The sequence below is a fragment of the Mesoplodon bidens genome (assembly GCF_964165515.1).
Source record: "Mesoplodon bidens genome assembly, chromosome: 7".
In the NCBI taxonomy this organism is placed as follows: Eukaryota; Metazoa; Chordata; class Mammalia; order Artiodactyla; family Ziphiidae; genus Mesoplodon; species Mesoplodon bidens.
Window position 1 is genome coordinate 111,114,612 of NC_138164.1, and position 22,078 is coordinate 111,136,689.

At 59.6% G+C, this 22,078-nt stretch overlaps 2 protein-coding genes across 3 annotated transcripts; one reads left to right on the forward strand and one right to left on the reverse strand.

The window, feature by feature from the left end:
• The first annotated feature begins 11,660 nt into the window (after positions 1-11,660).
• Positions 11,661-18,396, forward strand: RAD9A (RAD9 checkpoint clamp component A). Of its 2 annotated transcripts, XM_081238990.1 has the most exons (11): positions 11,662-11,963; positions 12,044-12,114; positions 12,564-12,692; positions 13,134-13,248; positions 13,336-13,435; positions 15,698-15,804; positions 15,895-16,004; positions 16,098-16,162; positions 16,256-16,393; positions 17,174-17,381; positions 17,470-18,396. In XM_081238990.1, the coding sequence occupies exons 1-11, from the start codon at positions 11,930-11,932 to the stop codon at positions 17,563-17,565; spliced, it is 1,173 nt and encodes a 390-aa protein (XP_081095116.1). In that variant the 5' UTR covers positions 11,662-11,929; the 3' UTR covers positions 17,566-18,396. The 2 variants fall into 2 exon arrangements, with proteins under 2 accessions (XP_081095115.1, XP_081095116.1); XM_081238989.1 differs by having other exon boundaries at positions 11,661-12,114.
• Positions 18,177-21,519, reverse strand: PPP1CA (protein phosphatase 1 catalytic subunit alpha). Its single transcript, XM_081238991.1, has 7 exons — positions 21,376-21,519; positions 20,719-20,850; positions 20,331-20,561; positions 19,590-19,694; positions 18,921-19,144; positions 18,704-18,838; positions 18,177-18,624 (listed from the first exon to the last, which is right to left on the reverse strand). The coding sequence occupies exons 1-7, from the start codon at positions 21,428-21,430 to the stop codon at positions 18,514-18,516; spliced, it is 993 nt and encodes a 330-aa protein (XP_081095117.1). The 5' UTR covers positions 21,431-21,519; the 3' UTR covers positions 18,177-18,513.
• Positions 21,520-22,078: the final 559 nt, after the last annotated feature.

A 22,078-nucleotide genomic window follows, 5' to 3' on the forward strand; every position in this document is an offset into this window, starting at 1 on the left:
TCCCAGCTCTCAACCTACCTCTGCCTCCACGTCTCTAACCTTCCCTCCCCCCCTCCCCCTCCCCCTGAGTAAATGCAATGACACATCCTCCCAAATGCCAGCGAGCTGGCTTCGAAGCAAGTGATGGTGTTTTTCCTGCTGCCCTTTGTCTGGGCTGACCGCCCCCCTTGCCTATTGTCCCGCCGCCTGTCCCATTTCCAAAAGCTGAGGCTAAGCGAGGCTCCGGGGCTGGGGCAGGTGACTAACCGGCTCACAATGCCCCGTGGGGGGCAGGAAGAGCGCAACACAGGCCCACTGCCCAGCGTGGAGGAGAGAAGAGGGCACTTGGCTGAGGGTTTTTCCCTCAAGTTCACAGGGTTCTTCATTCTTCTTCCCAGCCGCCAGGAGAGTGCTCATGGGTGGGGGATTTGTAATTCATTAATCAGCACGAGGCACCGGACCAGTTTCAACACCAGAGGCTTCAGGGGTGACTCAGCGGGACCGCTCGAATTCAAGGCGATGGACAGACCAAGAGTCCCCACTTGTGAAATGCTTCCCCAAGAAGCCATTTGGCTATCTCCTGCCTTTGGGGTTTGGGTTATAGGTTGTTTTCCGGCGCTGGGGTAGCGGTGGTTTGAGTGTGGAGTGCTCTCCCTCTGTCCTTCCCTCAGGCCTGGGTTGGGACTTGCCCGGCAGGATCCCTAGAGGACCCGTAGCCTAGACCCTCCCTGGAGGGTCTCCCTTCCTCCCTGTACAGAGGGCTGCCAAGGAGCGTGCAAAGGAAACAGCTCTCCTCTGGGGGCCTGCAGACATCCCCACTCTGTGACTTTTCCTGGGGGACGGTCATCTGGTCTCCAAGGCTTGAGTGCCCTAGAACCGGATGGCCAATTAAATCACTTGGTAATAAGTTGCTTTTGTTGTTGTTTATTTCTGTTTCAAGGAGGGAAAGGTGGTGGGCCAGACCTGAGAGGTGATTCCTCTCTGGAATAGCATCAGAGCCTGCGCTCACCACTCCTGCCCTGGGCCCCCTCTCCCCCCCTCCCCCAGAAGGAAGGGCACCCTGCCCGCCCTGCCATAGCCCCTCCAGCCTGTGGGTCAGAGCAGGCAGCGTGGGCATGACCAGCGCTGGGTTCCCAGGGCAGCTCTTCCCTTTTCTGCACTTGGAGAACTGGGATGGGGGGGGGTAGGGGGGGGGAAGAAGTTTGTTTTCAATTACCTCACTGGAGTGGGACAGACTTTGTTGTTGGGTTTGTTTGGGGTTTTTTTTTCCCCCCGCTTTCTTTCATTTCCTAAACGAGGAGAAAATGAGCTGAGAAAGGGGAGCTGGCGGAGGGTTGGGGGCAGGGGATTTTCTGGGGCGTCAGGAGCAGCTCTGATGAAACCTGCCTTGGAGGGGCCCTTTGCAAAAGTGCTGGGGGGGGCCTCCCTCCCGCTCCTCCCCCAGCCAGAATGCCGTGGAGTTTCAATGACATTCTTGGTCAGTGAGCCCGAAGATCTTCTGATGCCCAGGCCAAGGTCAAGGAGGCAGATGCCCAGTGGGTGACTGGCCCTGAGGCTGGCCAGGAGGTCCCCTAGCAGCCACCCTTTGAGAGGGAGGGAGCCACAGAAGGAAGGGGAGCGGGAGGGGGAGAGGGGAGCCTCTCAAGTCCTTCTCCCCTGGTGTGCAGCCTGCTGCTTGTGGAGAGTGTCTGCACAGACAATGTGGTTTGGATTTGGCTGAGCCCCTCAGCACCTTATAAAGCACCTTGCTGAGTCAGGGAGAAAGCAGCCCCAACACGGGAGAGGAGGAGGGGCCAGGGGAGAAAGGGGAAAGAGGGAGAGGGGAGCCGAAGGAAGGGGGGGGTGCTGAGGGAAGAGGAGGGAGAAAAGAAGGGACGGGGCAGGAGACACAGAGAGGAGCGGACTGCAGTGGAATGGGAGGAAAGCTTTCCATGCCCTCACTCACCCCCGCCAGCAAATGTTCACCTCGGGAGTCGAGAGAGAAAGCCTCGGTCTGCAGGAACCGAAGGCTGTAGCTCTGAAGTGGGGACCCAGACCAGCTGGGTGCAGGGACAACTGGCTTTCCACACAGCCCCGGGCTTGATGCCGTGACCCTACAAGCTGGGGAAGTCGTGTTCTCCCTCTGCCTCTTGTCTGGACTTGCATCCCTGCCCTCTCCCCTCACCTGGCGGGGACGGGGTGGGGTGTGGGGGGCAAGCCTCTCCCCTCCCCCATCTTCCCCACTGCCAAAGGGAAAATCAACTCCATCTCCAAGCTGCCAGTGCCCCTCTGCCATGTCTGGGCAAAGGCAGCAGGCTAGGAGCTGCCAGTTGGTTTGGGGTAGGGGCTAGAATAAAGACTGTGCCTTTATTCTGCCAAATCCCAGAGGGGGCTGGGCTGAGGGAGTTTCGGGGAGAAGGGAGCAGCAGAGCAGCGAGAGCCCCTCCAGCCTTTCTGTGGGGTGGTGGGCGCAGGTGGCTGCCCTCTGATTCCCAGCTGGGGACCTTGGGGAAGTTCCTGCACCCCTGTGGCTCTCAGAAAGGGATGTTTGTTCGGGGGCCCTGCCAGCTCTCACGATCTGGGATTGCTGCTGGGGACAGGGCAGAGGTTAGAGGAGACACTGGCCCCCTGAGCTCCGGCCCCCTGAGCTCCAGATCCAGGTATTTCCTGAGCCCTTGCTGGGTGCCAGGTCCTGTAAAGGACAGAGAGACAAGGAAAACCCACCCCTGCCTGCAAGAATTTCACAGTCTTGTGACAAGGGACACTCATTAAACTGAGATCAGAGGATGATGAGGGAAGGCGAGCTCTGGGAGGAGGTGGAGCTTCTGGGTGGAAATGTGGCTGGATGGCAGGAGGGGCAGTGGCAGCCAGCCACAGGCCGAAGCCCCACGGTCGGTTGCACTGGGTGTAGCTCACGGGGCTGCCTGCAGTGGGCAGAGGACAGAGGGCAGGACTGGGAGTCAGGATGCCAGGCCTCCAATTGGGCGGTGGGCCTTGGGACAAGCCCACCACCTCTCGGCGGAATGCGCTATGACCACCTCTGCCTCTCTTCCCATGGGATGGTGGGAGTATCAGTGAGCTGATGAGGAGGATGCTGTTTTGATGCCCTCTCTGGCCTTCCAGACTTCAGTCCTTACCATCCGCAGGGGGTAGCAGGTCAGGCCTCAAAGGGTGTGTCTGGGTAGGGGGCAGGGCTGGCACCCAGAGACGACTGAGCTGCCCTCCAAGGGGCTGGGGGTGAGTCAGTGTTGGCTCAGGGACAGGCTAGGGTTCCACCCCTCCCTCCTGCCTCCCCTCCTGCCCCCATAACTGGCATCCCCAGGGAAGGCTCTCTATATGCCCAAAAGGCCCCATGTCCCACGCAGATGCAGAACTGGCATTGAAGGGGCCCTGACCCCTGGGGTGTCCAGGGAAGCCTCTGGTCCGGTCCCCTCCTGGTGGGTGAGCAGGAGTGTGGTATTGGAGAAGCCCACAGAGATGAGTAAGGACATTCACTCATTCACTCATTTGTTCACCAAACATTCCTTGAGTTCCTACTCTGTGCCAGGTGCCAGGGACACAGAGAGGAGGCCTAAGAGGCCCTGGGGTCGAGAGGCAGAGGCTGGCCTGTGCGCAGGCAGGAGAGGCAGCGGCCGGCCCCAGAGACTCCGCCAGCCTGCTGCAACGCCTGGCATTCCTTGGCGACATGCTGCTCCTTTGCGCCTCTCAGGCTTAACTCATGACAGGCGTTGATTGAAACGTACTGAGCTCTCACCACGAGTCAGGTTCTGTGCTAAGGCTTTATGTGAATGATTTCATTCCGTTCTTACAATAACCCAAGAAAATAAGAACTGCTGTTTCCCCATGTTACACACGAGGGGACTGAGGCTTGGTAAGATGAAGTCACTTGTCTAAGGTCACACCAGGAGGTAGAACCAGGGCTGGAACTGAGGACCATTTGTCTTCAGCACCTCGTCCTCTTAACTGCCCCCACGGCCACCTCGCCCTCTTAACTGCCCCCACAGCCACCTCGCCCTCTTAACTGCCCCCACGGCGGTGCAGGCGCGCAGGGACTCTTGAAAGGGGAAGAGGCTGGATGTGGAGACGGCAGCGCGTGCTGAGCACCCCCTGGCTGTGAGGCATCTAACCTGGGGCACGCCTGGTCTCTCTCTTCAGGACACGAGCATGTTCTCTGGGACAGAGAGTCCCCATGTGCCTGGAGCAGGAGACCTGGGCTCTCCTGACCGCGACCTGCCACACGCGACTGACTGGGCCAGCCATGCCACGTGGCCCTCCTGGGTCGGTGAGAGGTGCCAGCCCGGGAGCACTCAGTCCCCTCAGCTGGAATTGTAGATCCCGAGAGCAGAGCAGTGAGTCTGAATCATGGAATGAGCACTGAGCTGGAAGGCAGACGGCTGCCTGCGCACAGAGCCAGGACAAGGCTGTACCTCTTGAGGGCCCGACCGACTGTGTGGCCTGCAAAGCGAGCCGCCGGGGACTTGCACCCCGGGAGGGGCGCCCCTCCGCCGCTGCGCACGCGTGCTCCAGCGTGACTGTGCAGGCGCAGGGGCCACCGAGGGCAGCAGGGGGAGGAAAGGCGGCGGGGAGTGCACTTTCCCCTTTCTTCCAGGGGCAGGAGCCCAGAGGGCCCTGCCTCACCCTGAGCTGGCTGTGATGTCAGCGGAAACCCCGGGGCCAAAGGCCTCCTCCTACCTTAGCAATAGCCCTGCATCCCCCACCTACACCTGGCCCAGCTCAGGCCTCCCGAGAGAAACGGCGCCCACAGCCCCTGCCTCCCAGCCGAGGAGAGGAACCAGGTCGTGCCGCCTGCCTCTCCCCTGCCCTACCTGGGCTCGCTCCCCGTCTGCAAGGATGTCAGGGTGATGGCTGTGTGAGGAGGACAGGGGCAGGAGGGATACCCTCAGGGGCTCCACCACCACCCCAGTCTGCCAGGAGCTCCCCCGCCATTCTCCGGGATGTTCCATTGCCCTGGACGACCCATGCCTCCGGCTCTGGGACTCCGGCACCCCGGCAGAGGAGCGGGGTTACCTCTCCCTTATCCTGCAGGAAGATCCTCATCCTGCCCTGCTGAGTCACTGCCGCTCCTCGGCTCTGACCCCTCCTTCCCGCCGGCCTTCCTCCTTCAGCCTTCTCAACCTTTCTCCAGACTGTCTGCGTTCCACAGGGGCCCTGGGGGGGGGTCCCTGCACTTGGCACCTCTGGGGGGCTGTCCCAGCACTGCTGGGAGCTTGACAGCACATGGGGGTGCCGCTCCGCCTTCACGAGCTGTGTGACCTTGGGCGAGCCACTTGACCCCTCTACACCTCAGTTTTCTCTTGCATAAGACAGGGGAGATGATAATGGTGCCTTCCTCAGTTAACACAAGTCAAATCTCTGGCACTTAACGCTCGACAAGGTTAAATATTATTATTATCCGCCCTTCATGCCCTATCCTTCCATCTCTGCTAATGATGTGCCCCGACCCCTGCAAGCCTCCGTGTCTACAAGTCTGTCTGTCTGTACCTACTCTGTTCTTTCCATTCTGCCTTCTTCCTGAGGCCTGTCCCCAGCACCCCCATGCTGACTCCCCGCACTGGGCACAGACACAGAACTCTTGAGAGTTCTGGAATTGGGCCGCTGCTCAGCTTTCCTCCAACGATAAATGATCCTGAGCACCTGCTTCGGCATCCCAGATAGCCTCCTCTTAGGGGGTCAATGTCTTGGAGGAGGGCCGGCCGGAGCGGGGAGGAGGGACACAGGGCACAGTGAGCTCTGAAGTGACCTGGGGAGACAGCCCACCCTGGCTGTGCCGGGCGCCAGGCCCCATCTGTCTGTGAGGAGCTCGCCGGGCCCCAAAGCCTCCTTTCCGAGGTCCACCTCGTGATCCTCAGCAGAGCACCCTGAGCACGTGTCAGTTTCAGCCGCTGACAGCTGCACAATGAAAATTTCATTGTTAAGTGAAACAGGGACTCAAGAGCTCGGACAGGTGTGAGAACAGCTGTAGTGCCGAGAAGGGAGAGGTCAGAGGTCAGGGGGATGTCAAGGGAGACTTTGAGGGTGGCTGGGGACAAGCCGAGCAGCCAAAGTTGGGGAACCACACCTGGCCTGGAACCGGTTCCTGGGCCGGGAGGAGCTGGCACTCGGGCCTGTGGGGCTCAGTCACCCCCCTCAAGGATTTCTGAAACACCTTCTGTATGTGCCCGCGGAACAGCGTGGTCCTACGGAGACCACACCCTGCCCGCCAGGGGCTGGGGGTCTGCGGGGACAGAGGGAAGATGGCTCCAGAGCCGCCCCACTCTTAGTGGCCTCATCCCCGCCCTGCCCCCAGTTCTCTGAAGTCTCTCCTCCTCACCGCCCCCGGCACTGTAGGAAGCCCACCTTGGCCAGGGAGGATGGCTTCTGGGCCCCTCCCTCCTTGGGCGCCTAGCCCCGTGTTGGACACCGAGCTGGGACCCTCGGGTGCCTGCTTGCCCTCCCCAGGGCAGGCTAGCCTGGTCTCTGTGCTGGAAGCTGGGACTGGACACGGTGTCTGTCTCCCTCTGCTGGTCCCTTAGGGGACAGCCAGGACAGGGCGCTTTCCCCAGAGCGGGTGGTCCCATGGCTCCCGAAACAGCGGTTGGCGAGGGATGGGGGCACTGAGGAAAGGGCCTGGGGGCTCAGGCTGGGCTCCAGGCTGTAGGAACACCACACTGCCGCCCGGGCCCCCTCGGCCTCGAACAGGGGCCCCGAGGAGTGGTCTCAGGGAGGCCAGGTCGCCTCCCTGATGCTTTCCCCACGGGCCCGCAGGCCACAAACAGCTTCCTTCCCTTCTAACCCATGAATGGAGCTGTCATCCACAGATTTATCTAAACCTTTTGTGAAGCTATTTATACTTCCAGCCGAGACCACATCTTGGGGTAATGAGTTCCATCGGAGTCCTCCCCTGCTGGGTGAAGCACGCTGCCTTTGATTTGTCCTAAACTTACCTCACTTGTGCTCCAAGGGGGCCCTGTAACTCCAGCAGGCCAGGTTTTGGTGAACAAGCCTGAGCTTCCCCTTCCCATCTGCAGGTTTAAAAATTCCATCCCATCTCCTTCCACCTTCAGCCCTGCAGTCTGAAGGGACCTGGTCTCTGACCTGTGCCTGGGGCCTGGCAGTGCGGGCACAGCCATGACCTCATGCCAGCCTCCAGCAGCTAATGGGTCAGAGGGCACACCGAGGGCCCAGAATCACGGGGCGTAGAATCAAAGGGCGGCACGCAGCCCCGCCTACACCTACGCCTCTTCTTGGGGCTGACTTTTACCCCAACCCTAGTTCTCTGAGTATTTTCCAGTTCCTGGCCTCCAGAACTTTCCTCTGTAATGTTTCTGTGGGGGGATTTCCCTCTCAGTTTCTAGTATGGATTCACCCTGGCTTCGTCCGTGCTGATGATGTATTTTGTCCCCGGTCCTGACCCCAGAATACCATGAGGGGGTCACTCCAGAGATAGGGGTGCTAGGACACAGCAATCACAGTAACAGCAACACTGACCGTGTGAACTAAGGGCTTTATTTTTTTTTAGTAACTTTTTTTTTTTGGCTGTGTTGGGTCTTCGTTGCTGCGCGCGGGCTTTCTCTAGTTGTGGCGGGCAGGGGCTACTCCTGGTTGCGATGCACGGGCTTCTCCTTGGGGTGGCTTCTCTTGTTGCGGAGCATGGGCTCTAGAGCGCAGGCTCAGTAGCTGTGGCGCACGGGCCTAGTTGCTCCGCGTCATGTGGGATCTTCCCAGACCAGGGCTCGAACCCGTGTCCCCTGCACTGGCAGGTGGATTCTTAACCACTTCACCACCAGGGAAGTCCCTGGCTTCAAGTCTTGTAACCTCTCTGAACCCTATACTCTTGGGGCATCTGACCTATGTTTATTAAACCACTGCTATGTGCCAGGCTTGTTCTGGTTGCTGGGAGAAATGCCAGTGAACAAGAAAGGCCCGGGCAGGGCTTGCCTCTGGGGGCTCGAGGCACCTGGTGTGCCACAAAGGCATGATAGGTGGGCAAGTAGAGCCCCGCCAGCTCAGTGCCCCCAGCAGCTCAGTGCCCCAGCAGCTCAGAGCTCCCTTGCCCGCTCGGCAACCTCAGAGTCACCAGGCAAATCCCGTCTCCCGTGTGCGCAGCCCAGCAGGCTCTGCCAGAGGCTTTGGCACAGTCAGGCCCTCTGGTTTGTCTCTCTCCAGTCGAGTGGAAGCCCACGAGGGCAGGGATTTTCATCACACACACACACACACACACACTCCCACACAATCACATACTTGTGTACTTGCCGGAGACCACCTCTACCGTGGGGTATGGCAAAAACTGTAAGAATGTGGGTTTTGTAAGGATCTTGAGAGAGCATCTCATCCAATCCCCTCATTTTATCAAGGAGGAAACAGGCTCAAAGAAGGGCCTCGACTAGCTTGAGGCTGTCTGTAGCAGGGCTAGAGTTGCAAGGTCCTCGTCCCCCGTTGTGTGTTCTCCCTTCTGGACCTGAAAGGCCTTTTTGGCTATGCCAACTGCAAGCCTGGAGAGGCTGCTTGGCCTCCGATTGGAAAGCTCCCTTCCAGCCCCACAGCCTGGGGGAAGCAGGCCTGCCAATTCCAGCTCCTCTCCAGAGCTGTAGCTAGGTGAGGGGTTCAGGGAAGCCGAAGGGCCCCCTCGGGACCACAGCACGTCACGGTGGGAAGGGACCTCAGTGAGTATCTCGTGCCAACAACCACACTGTACAGCCGCAGAGACAGGAGGGACTCGCCCAAAGTCACACAGCAAGTCAGCGTTGAAGCACAGACCAGAGACCCAGGACTCCTGAGTCCTGGCTCTAGGCTCTTTTCTCGTGTCTGAACCCTTCAGAAGGGTCAGGTGATTCCCAACTTTTGGCAGGTGTGTGTGTGCAGCGGAAGAAAGCCTCATCAAAAGTCCTAAGGCGTTGGGAATTCCCTGGTGGTGCCGTGGATTAGACTCCGTGCTCCCAATGCAGGGGGCCCGGGTTCGATCCCTGGTCAGGGAACTAGATCCCACGTGCACGCCGCAACTAAGAGTTCACATGCCTCAACTAAGGAGCCCGCCTGCCGCAACTAAGACCTGGTGCAACCAAATAAATAAATATTTTATTTTATTTATTTTTATTTATTTATTTTTTTTGCGGTACGCGGGCCTCTCACTGCTGTGGCCTCTCCCGTTGCGGAGCACAGGCTCCAGATGTGCAGGCTCAGCAGCCATGGCTCACGGGCCTAGCCGCTCTGTGGCATGTGGGATCTTCCCAGACCGGGGCACGAACCTGTGTCCCCTGCGTCAGCAGGCAGACTCTCAACCACTGCGCCACCAGGGAAGCCCTAAATAAATATTAAAAAAAAAAGAAAGTCCTAAAGCGTTTATGTCTCCTTCTCCCTTCCCCCGGGGCCTTGCTCCAAAGACCTCGACGCCACAGGACCCTACTGGTCCCATAGGTGTCAGGGGCAGAGACATGGGTGTGTGATTAGTCACACCTTCCCCTCCCTGCCTTCCAGGGAGCTTTGGCATCTATCTTCTGTTCCAGCTGCGCTGCTCCGGCAATGGCTGTGGGGAAGAGGTGGAGAAGCCATGAAGGCTCTGCTGATTTTCACTGGAATAAAAAGAGAGAGGGCGAGATCCAGAGAGAAGGAGGAACGTAAGGAAGAGAATAACGAATGCTAGGTTCCTTGGGGGGCAGGGGTTTGCACAGAATGTGGGGGGACAGCTACTGTCCACGAAAGCGTTGGACTGTGGGCAGAGGTTGGAAGTTTTGTTCCTTTCATCACAGCACCATGCTACGTGCTACGAGGGAACTAGAGGCAACTCAGGTACACTTGGGTCACACACCTATTCACTGAACGCATACTTACTGATCACCTGCTGAGGGCCAGGCCCTGTGGGAGGTAGAGGGATACAGTAACAAACAGAACAGACTAGGTCCCTGCCCTCATGGGGCTGACATAACTAGGGGCATTAAAGAAGTAGACACTATGAAATAATGTTGAGTTGGGACAAGTGCTGTGGATAACCCAGAGCAAGGGCTTAGCTAGACAATGCGGGGTGGGGGGGTGGCGGGTGGAGGGGGAAGCAGAGAAGGCCTATCTGAGGATGGACAACTGAAGCTGAGCCCTAGGAAGAGAAGGCACCAGCATGTGAGAAGGGGAAGGAGCATTCCAAGCGGTGGGAACAGCTTTACAGAGATCCCAAGATGGAAAAGGATGTGGTTCGTTCAGGGAACTGATGGGGCCAGTTCTGCTGCACAGGAAGGCCACAGACAGGTGGAGAGATGGGTGGGGCCCGCTCCTTCCTGCAGGTTTGGGGTAAGGGGTTTAGAATTTTGGGGGGGGGGCGGCCAGGACTCACGGCTTGCTGGATCTTAGTTCCCCCACCAGGGATTGAACCCATGCCCTCAGCAGTGAAAGCACGATGTCCTAACCACCGACTGCCAGGGAATCCCCAAGGGGTTTAGATTTGATTGCAAGTACAGTAGTTGGGAACCACTGCAGGGTCTACACCAGGGAGAGGCGTGACCCAAGTGACATTTTAGGAAGGTCACATTGATGCTGCTTGGAGAGTGGACTGGAGGAGACAGGGAACCACCCAGGGAGCTCCCACAGTCATTCGGGTGAGAGATGATGGTGGCCTGAGCCAGGACGATGGCCGTGGACATGGGAGAGAAGGACGAAGTTGCCATCTGTTTAAGAGGCAGAGCAGTCAGGGCTTGCTGGAGGCTTGTAGTATGTAGGGTGCGGGAGAGCGTGGGGTCAAGGATGACTCCAGGTTTACTGACCTAAATGCCTGGGTAGAGGTAGTACCATTTACACGGACCCCCCTAAAACGCAAGAATAACCTCCCCCAGTGCTCCAGGGAAACTTGGTGAGGGAGCGGAGCTGAGGGCAAGGAGAGGAAGAAACAAAGTGGGGTCCAGAACTGCAGGCCAGGAGCAGGAGGGCAAGGGGCCCACAGACAAACATGGCCTCCTCACTGGGGACAGTACCAGAGAGGCAAGTCCAGATGGGCCCTAAAGGAACACAGTGGTGACCAAGGCCCTTCAAAGCACACTGGGTGCTGCAGGGAACTAGAGGTCAGGGAGCCCCTCCAGGACTTCCCTTCCAGTTCACGCAGCGGAGGACCGAGGCCCAGGACTAGGGGAAGACCTGCCCGCCGATGAAACCCCTCCTTTGGCACAGTCCCTTGGTCGTTTTTCAAAGGGCCACATACGCATGCGTCTACCCTCAGAAAACGTTTCCAGCCCTTCCCGTTAGTGACCCTCATCATTTGGCAGCGCTCACCCCTCCTCTCACAGACCCACTTCCCTCCCAACGGGGGCAAAGCCCCATGCACCGCGGAGCCTTTACTCTTGCCTTCCCCTGCCAGCCACACCCTTCTACCCCATTCTGTCCGGAGAATCTTTTCTTCGGGATCAACGCAGGATCCTCGAAGCCTTCCCACCCCGGGATCCTGCCGCAACGTGCTTTAATTTCTTTTTAGTGCCAGTGGTTGCTGCTTCTGTGCGTGTCCCCGGCTCGGACTGGGTGCGACGGTCTGCCTTCGACCCCGTACCCCCGACAGACGTCCAGAAAATCCGTTCTAAATTAGTGACCCAGGCGGGCTCGCCCGCACATCTCCGGATTCGCTCCCCCACACCCTTTGAGCGCCCTGCGTTCGGGGCTGGGCCCCGCTAACAGGCCCGGCTCACCCGGGGCGCTGAAGGGCCGAAGAAGGCCCGGGACCCCGCGAAGAGACAAGCCCGGAAGGCGCGCGGCGCTCCCGGATCACGTGACCGCCCCCGGCAGGACTCTGTCACGTGACGGCGCAGCCGGCGAGCGTTTTCTCACGTGACGGAGGTGCAGGCGTGTGGCCCAATGAGGAGGCGGGGGCTGGGCTGCCGGGGGCGGTGCGCGGGAAGAGAACCGGGGTATCCGCGGCGGCCGGGGAGACCCGGAGGGGAGCAGCGAGCTGGCGTGCAGTCCGGGGCCCGCCGCCTGTCACAGCCCAGCCGCGGGGAGCAGCATGAAGTGTCTGGTTACGGGCAGCAACGTGAAGGGTGAGCTGGGGCCAGCTGGGGGCACATGGGACGGCCGAAGGCGCCAGCAAACCAGTGTTTTTCTCCTCTTCTCCTTGCAGTTCTCGGCAAGGCCGTCCACTCCCTGTCCCGTATCGGGGACGAACTCTACTTGGAGCCCCTGGAAGACGGGGTGAGGAACCACGGTATTGGGGGGGCGAGATTCCCACAGGGAGCCCTAACCTGGGCTCGAGTCTCGCCCCCATCAGATAGGATGCCGGTGGGCAGATTTGTCAGCTGAGTTACAGTTTCCTCCCCTGTTGCTGGGACATCACCTTGAGCCCTGTCATCTTCCCAGACCAGTGTGTGAATTGAGAGCATTTGCCCTCCCTGAAGTGCCCGGGGGCGGGTGGGGTCGGCGCTGAAAGCTGTGTAGGGCCCTTGCTGCGGGGGCGGTGCTGAGGGGCACTCTCGGAAGGCTTCATGGAGAAGATACCCGCTGATTGGAAGGAGAGGGAGGGATTCAGCAGATGATGGTGGAAGTGGAGAACATCAGGGCAAGTGTGTGAGCAAAAGCCGGCCAGAGGGCTGGGCCTGACATTGCTGGTGACTGCATCCCTCTCCCTGCTTTTCCTGGCCCAGCTCTCCCTCCGGACCGTGAACTCCTCCCGCTCGGCCTATGCCTGCTTCCTCTTTGCTCCGCTCTTCTTCCAGCAGTACCAGGCGGCCACCCCTGGTCAGGACCCGCTGCGCTGTAAGATCCTGATGAAGGTGAGGCCCCTCCCTCAGCAGTGGCAGTGCACTCCCCCAGGAACCTCTACCACGGTGCGTTTGCTCTGAGGCACACAGTAGGTGCCAGCTGGAGAGAGAAATGGATGCAGGAGCAATCCAGTGCAAAATGCAGCGCAGGGGCATAGTACGGACATCCACAGGGGGTAATGGGAGATATGGAGAGGTTAGTTGATTCTGCCAGAGACCTGCAGAGAGTGGTGACATTCAAGTTGGTCCTTGAAAGGTAAGCCGGTCTTTCAAGGCATTCCAGACAAGGGGAACAGCATGAACGAAGGCCTGGAAGGTTGTAAATGTCTGTGTGAGGGGGGAGGTCCTTTCCTGGTGTGACCGTGCCGAGCCCGTGATGGGCCAGAGCCTAAGGGGACGTGAGAGCTGGCTGGTGGAGGCGCAGCACGGGGCTGATGTGCTTCCATCGCCTAGTCGTTCCTGTCAGTCTTCCGCTCGCTGGCGATGCTGGAGAAGACCGTGGAGAAATGCTGCATCTCCCTGAATGGCAGGAGCAGCCGCCTGGTAGTTCAGCTGTACTGCAAATACGGTGAGTGAGCAGCTGGCTGGCCAGGCCGTCCTTGCGGCGTGGGGTGGAGGTTGGCGAGGCCCACTGAGACCCTGTCTGCCCATCCAGGGGTGAGGAAGACTCACAACCTGTCCTTCCAGGACTGCGAGTCCCTGCAGGCTGTCTTCGACCCAGCCGTGTGCCCCCATGTGCTCCGTGCCCCAGCAAGGTGAGCACGCCCCCTGGTTGCAAGCTGAGGCATAGGTTTCTCTCTTCCTTCTTTGGGCCTCAAGGGTCAGTTTAAGAAGGCACCTCCTCCATTTTCCCTACAGGGTTTCTGTAGACCTCAAGGAGTTTATCCAACCCGGTTTGCTTTCAGGTCCTTGCCTGGCTCTTTAAGGGCAGAGGCTGGAGTGAGGAGGGGCTGGGTGCTCCCTTGTTCCATGTTCCTCACTGTCTTCTGGAGTCTGCATTCTCCACCTCAAAGGTCTGACTTGGTTTTCTGACCACTCAGACCCATTCTGACTCCTCTGTCAGAGAACGGGTCTCTGGCCTGCCCTCAAGTCTTCTCTGGCGTAAACACCTTTGAAGGTCCCTTAATTTTTGTGGCTCAGGGACTCATGACCCTTCTCTGGCCTCGTCATCCTTCTGGGATGATCCCCATTCAAGGGCAGCCTCTCTTCCTACCTGGCTGGGCTCTAGTCTTGAGGGGTCCCATCAGGAGGCCAAGGAAGGAGGCTAGGTGGGGAAGTCACGGTCCAGGAGGGCTGCCTGAAAAAGCAGCTGTAGAGATGGAGCTGTTCTGGGGAATCAGAGGGGCTGTGCAGGGCCCAGGAGACTCCAGCAGATGCAAAGGTCCCTGGTGAACACAAGAGCAGAGAGGAGTGGCTCCCCTCCCACTCGCGCACACGCTGGGTGCCACTTGCATCCAAGTAACCCAAGGTCTTGTGTTTCTTTTCTTTCGGTAGCCGAAGGACATGGTAACCTCAAGGTCCCTTTGGGTCCTGACTTTCTGTTTTTCTGAGTTCTGTTGAAACAGCACTGCCCAGGATCCCTTTGGGTAGAGAAAGAGGGAATCAATCTGTGGTCTGTATTTTGAGGATTTTTCTTTCTCTTTCTTTTTTAAAAAGAGCAGTTGTGTTGAGATCTATCCTGATGGGGCTTTTTCTGTAAACCTACATCGTTGGAAAAACAGTCAGACTTTTTTAATCTTAGGTATTGGCCTATCCCAACAATCTGTACTGTTCTAGGGTGTGATGGCTTAGGAGTGAATGTGATTTGAACCCAATACATTTGTAGGGGGTGTCAAATTCAGAGCCAGGCAGATCCACCTCCTGACCCTAAACATGGTCCTAAAGTAAATCACTTGAGGAAATTGGATCCCAGAAATTACAGGTGGGGAATTCTGAAGTGTGTCCATATTCCACTGGAGATCAAAGAAGCCCAACTAAGAGAATTAGGGGCTGACTCACATGACAGCTTATTTCTGAAAAGGCTATTTTATCTTGAAGATTATGAGTTTAGAGGAACTAAGGTGATTGGCAGTGGAAAGAATCAGAACATGTGAAATTCCTTAAAAATTTATTGACTTAAATAATTTTGTCTCTGTTACACATAATACAAAAAAAAACCTTAAAAAAAGCAATTGTTTCTCTTTTTTAAAATTTAATTAATTAATTTATTTATTTTTGGCTGCGTTGGGTCTTCGCTGCTGCACACGGGCTTTCTCTAGTTGCAGTAAGCGGAGGCTACTCTTCGTTGCAGTGTGCGGGCTTCTCATTGCGGTGGCTTCTCTTGTTGTGGAGCACGGGCTGTACGCACACGGGCTTCAGTAGTTGTGGCTCGCGGGCTCTAGAGCGCAGGCTCAGTAGTTGTGGCGCACGGACTTAGTTGCTCCGTGGCATGTAGGATCTTCCCAGACCAGGGCTTGAACCCGTGTCCCCTGCGTTGGCAGGCGGATTCTTAACCACTGCGCCACCAGGGAAGCCCCTGTTTCTCTTTTTCTTATGGACAATTTTAAATTCATATAAAAGCAGACGCCAGTTCCTGTCCCAAGTGTTTTGAGGCAAATTCCAGACGTTATTTCACCTGTAACTGTTTGTCGGCATGTGTCTTTTCTAGACAAGGACCTGAGGGCTCTCTCTGAAGGCCGCATTTATGCAGACAGTGTGGGGATGGTCTCCCACCCCTGGGTGGCCAGGTGCCGCCTGCCCGGTTTGGTTCAGCGCAAACAGCCCGTGCTTCCTGGTGTCTTCTGTGGGCTCTGCTCTTGTCTGCCCCGTCTCTTGCAAGTGGACTTCTCCTCCCACGACAGCCTGGGAGCCTTGGACAGGGCAGGGACCATGTCCCGCTCCTGTCCTCCCTGGGGGCATGCTAGGCCTGGCCTGGTTCCCTTTGGACATGGGTGCGTGTCACCGTCCCGCCTCAGGTCCCCAGAGCGAAGCCACTGGGTGGGGCTGAGTCTTGGGGTGATGCTGTGCCCTCTTCACAGGGTCCTGGGGGAGGCTGTTCTGCCCTTCCCCCCTGCGCTGGCCGAAGTGACACTGGGGATTGGCCGTGGCCACAGGGTCATCCTGCGTAGCTACCAGGAGGAGGCAGGTGAGGGAGCCAGATGTGGCCTGGGGCAGAGGGCAGAGATGGGCTGGGATGGGGCAGGGACCAGGTTTCCTCCTGTTGCTGTCCCCACAGACAGCACCGTCAAAGCCATGGTGACCGAGATGAGCATCAGCGGGGAGGATTTCCAGCAGCTGCAGGCCCAAGAAGGGGTGGCCATCACTTTCTGCCTTAAGGAATTCCGGGTGAGGCTGCCCCCCACTTGCTCGCCGCATGGTCCACTGCTCCGCTCCTCCCGGCCCCGCCCGGGCCTCACTGCTCCGCCTCTCCCTTCCCAGGGGCTCCTGAGCTTCGCTGAGTCAGCAAACTTGTCTCTCAGCATTTACTTCGATGGCCCGGGCAGGTAACTCCCAGCCTCAGGACAGGGAGGGGAGGGCTCTGGGATGCCAGGAGCCAAAAAGGGCCTTGACCTTGCCTGGACCCGTCACCTGCCCAGGCCAGCCATCTTTGCCATCAAGGACTCTCTGCTAGACGGCCACTTTGTCCTGGCCACGCTCTCAGAGCCAGACCCACACCCCCAGGACCTGCGTGCTCCGGAGCTCCAGCGGCCAGCGCCTCAGCTTCAGGCTCACAGGTGAGAGCGCTGCCCACCCACTCCTCCCCTCCCCAGCTCTGCACCCTGGGGAGCCTGCTGCTTCCAGCGTCTGCGCCTCCCCCTGCCCCCACTTCCTGTTGGGCCCCAGCCCCTGCAGTGCTCACAGCTTCCAGCCCTGCAGGCTCAACCTTACCAGGCAGCTGTACTCAGAGACTCCCCCCACCCAGGGAAGTGTCCCCAGGGTCGGGCTGGCTTCCTTCTCTGGCTGAGGCCTCCCTTCCGAGCCTCCTCCCCGGCCAAGGAGGGAAAGGGTTGCCGGGAAGCTGAGGGCTGCCGGGAAGCCGGGGGCTGCCTGGGACTGGGGAAGCCGGTGGCTGAAAGGGCAGGTGGGTTGGGGAGGATGGGCCCAGTGTAGTGTAAGCAGAGGAAGTTTGGCCTGGCCCTCCGCCCAGCATGTCCCTGGGCCCCAGTGCTCTCCAGTTCCTGTCCCCGGGGAAGGTGCGGGCTTGGGCCCCAGGTGACCCAGCTTACAGGACTTGCTGCTCCCCTCCCCCAGCTGAGCTAAACCGGCCCCCAAGATGCCTCCCTCAGGCCTCTACCTCAACTCTGATGAAAGGATTCCAGGTCCACCCCCTCCAGGAAGCAGCCACTTAACCCCAGGCGTCCTCTCCCCTCCCACCAAATCAGGAAGTAATAAAACCAAGAGGTCACCAACGGTCACAGGGCCTTTGCAGCCCCCCGCTGAGCCCTCCAAGGTGGGGCCCTGCCTCTGTTCCCCCTCTTCTCTCCCTGTCGTTGCTAAGCCGTCTCTGCTTACAGCACACCCCACCTGGACGACTTTGCCCTTGATGACATTGACTCATACATGATCGCCATGGAAACCACCGTGGGCAGTGAGGGCTCACGGACACTGCCCTCCACCTCCCTTTCACCTGGCCTCCAGCCCCACTGTAGCCCTGGCTCCCACTCAGAGGAGGAAGATGACACCGAGCCCAGCACAGTGCCTGGGACTCCCCCACCCAAGAAGGTAGGGGCTGGCTGGAGACCGAGGCAGGGATGGGAGGCGGAGGCTGCAGCCTCCAGAGCTCACTCGGTTTCCTCTGTTTTCTCGCCAGTTCCGCTCGCTGTTCTTTGGCTCCATCCTGGCCCCTGCACACTCTCCCCAGGGCCCCAGCCCCGTGCTGGCTGAAGACAGTGAGGGGGAAGGCTGAGCCGAGGAGTCCTTGGAGGACTGGACCAGAGGAAGCCCCAGCCTCCCCATCTCCCAGCGCCAACCAGGGCCGGGGCCAGCTCTCCTCCAGGGTGGGTGGTAGAGGTGGGCTGTGCTGGGGCTCAGCTGGCTGGTCCTGCCGCCTCCCCCAGGCCCTGCTCGGCTATCTGACTGGCCTGGGTCCCGTGGTCTCCCTTCAGCCCCCAGTCGATCATGTCTGTTCCCAGTCTTGGTGCTGAGCTGCCACCTGCTGGGAGGTCCCTCACCTCTTAATCCAACCATACAGCCAGGGTTGGGGGCCTGCCTTCTCTAAGCCCACCTCCCTAGGAGAAAAGCAGCCCCTGCTGATCCACCTTCTCTGCCAATCAGGACCTGTCCCTCCCTCAGATCCTGGGTACACCTCGGGAATCCCCTGTGGCCGGCACACGCTGTTTTTTGCTTGCTTTTCCAACTCTCTGGCCCTGGCTTGGAAATTCCAAGGGCCCCTGTGACCTAAGCATGTGGCTGGTGTTTCCCTGGCTGGGGCCCCGTGCCCGGCAAGCCTCCCAAGTGGCCCTAGGCAGAAGGGTCGCCAGGCGTGGCATTTGGGACAAGGGAGACGGACGCCATGGCGAGAATCCAGCTTTGACCTTTATTCGAGAGACCAGATGGGTTGCCCCAGGATCCGGCTGCCAGCCCTGAGGCCAAGCAAGGCTGGGAACCCACAATCTGGCCCTGCTCTGCCCTGAGCTGCAGCCTCAGCCCCAGGAACCTGCCTGCAGCCACTGCAGGTGCAGGTGGAAGGAGCCCTGGGGGTTTGGACGCTGCTATTGATTCATAAAAAAAAGAAAAATACACCAAGGCTCTGTGTTCCCTGTGATGGGCGGCCCTAGGGGGCCGGCGCGAACCCTCAGAGCCACGTGATTTCTGTACAATCCACCATCTGGGGCAGAGGGCGGGCATACGGAGGCTATTTCTTGGCTTTGGCGGAGTTGCGGGGTGGGGTGATGGGCCGGCCTCCAGGGTTCAGGCCGCTGAACTGCCCATATTTCCCCTTGTTCTTGTCGGCGGGCTTGAGGATCTAAAAGAGGGAAGCGGGTCAGGCTCATGGGGCTGAGCCATGGGCCCCCCGCCCCTTCCGTCCCCATCTCCACCCCCACCTGGAAGGAGCACATGAGCGTCTCATCCACGCTCATCATGGCGCCTGCGTTGTCAAACTCGCCACAGTAGTTAGGAGCTGAGAAGAGTGTCACCAGCTGCCGCTTGGCAAAGAACTCATAGCCATCTTCTACCACCTGGATGAGGGTGGGGGCAGTTAGTTCAGCAGGTGCTGCTGCGCGGCCCCCGCTGCCACCCAGACCAGAGCTGCCAGCCCACCTGGTGTGCCCGGCAGATGAGATCCAGGTCGTGCTTGTGCAGGAACTTGGCCACGACCTCAGCTCCAAAGGTAAAGGAGACGCCACGGTCATTCTCGCCCCAGCCCTGCACGTCCTTGTCAGGGTCAGACCACAGCAGGTCACACAGCAGGCCCTGGTCTGGCACGTCTGTAGGCCGCATGATACGCCGGATCTGCTCCATGGACTGTAGGTCCGGGGACAGGCCTGGGGAGCACCGGGGGCAGGTCACTTCCTCAAGCCGCAAAACAAGGGCCCTCCCTTCTCTAGGAAGCCTTTGCCAATCAGCCTCTGTTCCCCCAACCCGCCGCCCTCTCCTGGATTCCTGGGAGCCTAGACAGGTAGAGCTCACCGCCTTCTGCCTTCTCAAGTCCCTGTCCCTTCAAGGAGCACAGTGCTCCCTGGAGAAAGACAAGCAAACTCCACGCAAGAAGCCGAGGCCACGGCATGACAGTGAGTGCAGCCTAACGCTGGGGTGCGGGGGGACTTTGTGGAAGAAGTGATATCCAAACCAGGACTCCAGGAAGAGCTGTTCCAGGTGGCTGAGAATGTGTCCTTCCAGCCAACACTTCTGTCCCAAATCCCCCAGGGATGTGGCCAGGCTCATCCTGCCCAAGCATTCCCTCGCCATGCGGCCCAGAGCCGCCCTCACCCCCGTGACAGCAGAAGATCTTTTCATCCACAATGGCAGCAATAGGCAGGCAGTTGAAGCAATCGGTGAAGGTTTTCCATAGTTTGATGTTGTAGCGTCTCTTGCCTGCCCAGAGGAAGGAGAGGGCTCACGAGAAGGCCTGTCTGCCCCACCCTCAGTGTGGGTCTCTGGGCTTTCCAGGGCACATTGTGTGGTGTTCGGACACAGCTGGGAGAAGAGAATGGAAGGCAAGAAGGGAAACCGCCCCCCCCCGCCAACCCCCACCCCACTGCCTCCCAGGAGGAATTCTAAAGCAGCTGAGTCCACAGGAACCCCAGAGTTCCAGTTCTGGAACAACCTCAGGGTTGGCACCCACTCCCCTGCACATGAGCAGAGCCAGGCCAAGACTGGGTCTGGTCTCTCTCAGCTTCTGGCCAACAGAGTCCAGTCCAGACAGGCATCCTAAGTGCTTAAGTAACGGATGCACTGGAGGGGAGTGTCGGCAGGCAAGGCCCTGCATTAGAATGCTGGCAGCCCTTCAGTCAGCAACCATTCACCACGTCCCTCCTGAGCGCCAGGACCCGTGCCAGGAGGGCAGGGTGGAGAGATGTGAACTGGCCCGGCCCTGCCTTCACGGAGCTCAGTCTAGCAGGTGTTTGTCAAGCACTGCTACCCCAGCCACCAGGTCGACACGAGGGTCGCACTGAATGGCCGGGGGAGCCCTTCAGGACCTGCGCAGCCCCAGAGGCCCAGCCCACTCACACTCATCGTAGAAGCCGTAGATGCGGTTGATGCTGGCGCACTCGTGGTTCCCACGGAGCAGGAAGAAGTTCTCGGGGTACTTGATCTTATAGGCCAGCAGCAAGCAGATGGTCTCCAAAGACTGCTTGCCCCTGTCCACGTAGTCCCCCAGAAACAGGTAATTGCTCTCTGGAGGGAAGCCGCCGTACTCGAACAGCCGCAGAAGGTCGTAGTACTGGCCATGGATGTCGCCTGTGACCCAGAGAACCACGTCAGCACTAGATGCAGTCTAAACTTGAACCCAGGGCCAGGGTTGGACTCAAGGGAGTAGAGATCCAGGGACTCTGGCTGGGGGGCGGGGGGGGGTACCCACTTTCAGGAAGCAAAGGGGCCTGGGCAGGGGTCTCACCGCAGATCTTGAGGGGTGCCTCCAGCTCCAGAAGAATGGGCTGGCTCAGGAAAATCTCCCGGGATTTGAGGCACAGACCACGGATCTCATTCTCTGTCAGCTGTACATTCTTTCCAGGCCGCGAGCCCTGCACTGGGAGTGGAATGAGGCATCAGGACCCTCAGGCAAGAAGAGGGTGGGTGACACGGGTGGCCCCATAGGCACTTCTGGGGGGCGCCTGGGCCTCCTGGGCCCCGCCTCGCCCAGAGGCAGCTGTTGCTGCTGAGCCTCCTGGGACCCCCGCCTCAAGCCTCAAGGGACGAGACCCCCAACTACCCTCAAGACACTCGAGAGGGGATTGCTGTGCGCGGAGGCCTGCCAAAACCTCAGAACACAGGACCCCTTGCTTGGGGGGGCTAGGCTTCTCGGATTTCTCTCTCACCCCAAGAGCCCTGGCCAACCCGTGCGCCCCCGCCCTGCTCTGGCAAGGGGAGCAACCCCAGACCTCCCAGGGGCGCCGCGATTGGGAAGGGGGGCACCTGCGGCCACGGGACCTCGCGGCCCGTGCCCGCCCAGTCTAAGCTGGTCCTGGGAGGGGCAAGTCGACCCGCGCGCCACTTCCGGGCCGGGCAGGGGACCAGGGCGCGGCCGGCGCCCACCTCCCCTGCCCCGGCCAACCTTCCAGCAGGCGTCCGATGATAGAGTCCAGGTTGAGCTTCTCGCTGTCGGACATGGCGGCGCCGCCGCTCTGGCCCCAGCAGCTCCGGGCCCGCTCCTGCCTCCCGCCCTCCCGCTGCCTCCCGCTGCCTCCCGCTGCCTCCTTCCGGCCTGGCGCTCCTTCCGCCCGCCCCGGCTCGCCGCCCCGCCTCCTAGGCCGCCTGCCCCGTCCCGCCGCGCCCCGCCCCGCCGCGCCCCGCCCCGCCCGCTGCCCCAGCGCTCTAGCGCCTCCGCCGGACGCCGGGCGCAGGGGTCGCGGCGGCCCGGGAGGCGGGGCCTCGGTCAGGGGGGCGGGACTTGGACTGACTCGTGTGTCTGGGGCGGAGCCTGCCCGGTGGGCGGGGCTTCATGGGCGAGGTCAAGCCTAGCTCCGCCCTTAAGGAGTTACCCTCCGCTGTTCGGAGGAGGTGCGGTCGGAAGTACCATGGAAGTTGTTTTTCTCTTTCAAGGGAAGGGCTAAGCAGTCCTTCCCACTTCTGTCCTGGTGGGGAAGGTGGTGTGACCTCATTGGTAACTCACTGGGTCTCCCCAAACAGTGTAGATTAAGCCCTTGAAGTGCAGGAAAGGAAACTGAGGCTCAGAGATAGTAAGAGTTAGCCTCAAATTCACGGAGGACCTCTACCTCCTGAGTCTGGGGCCCTCGGGCGACTGGCTAGGTAGATCC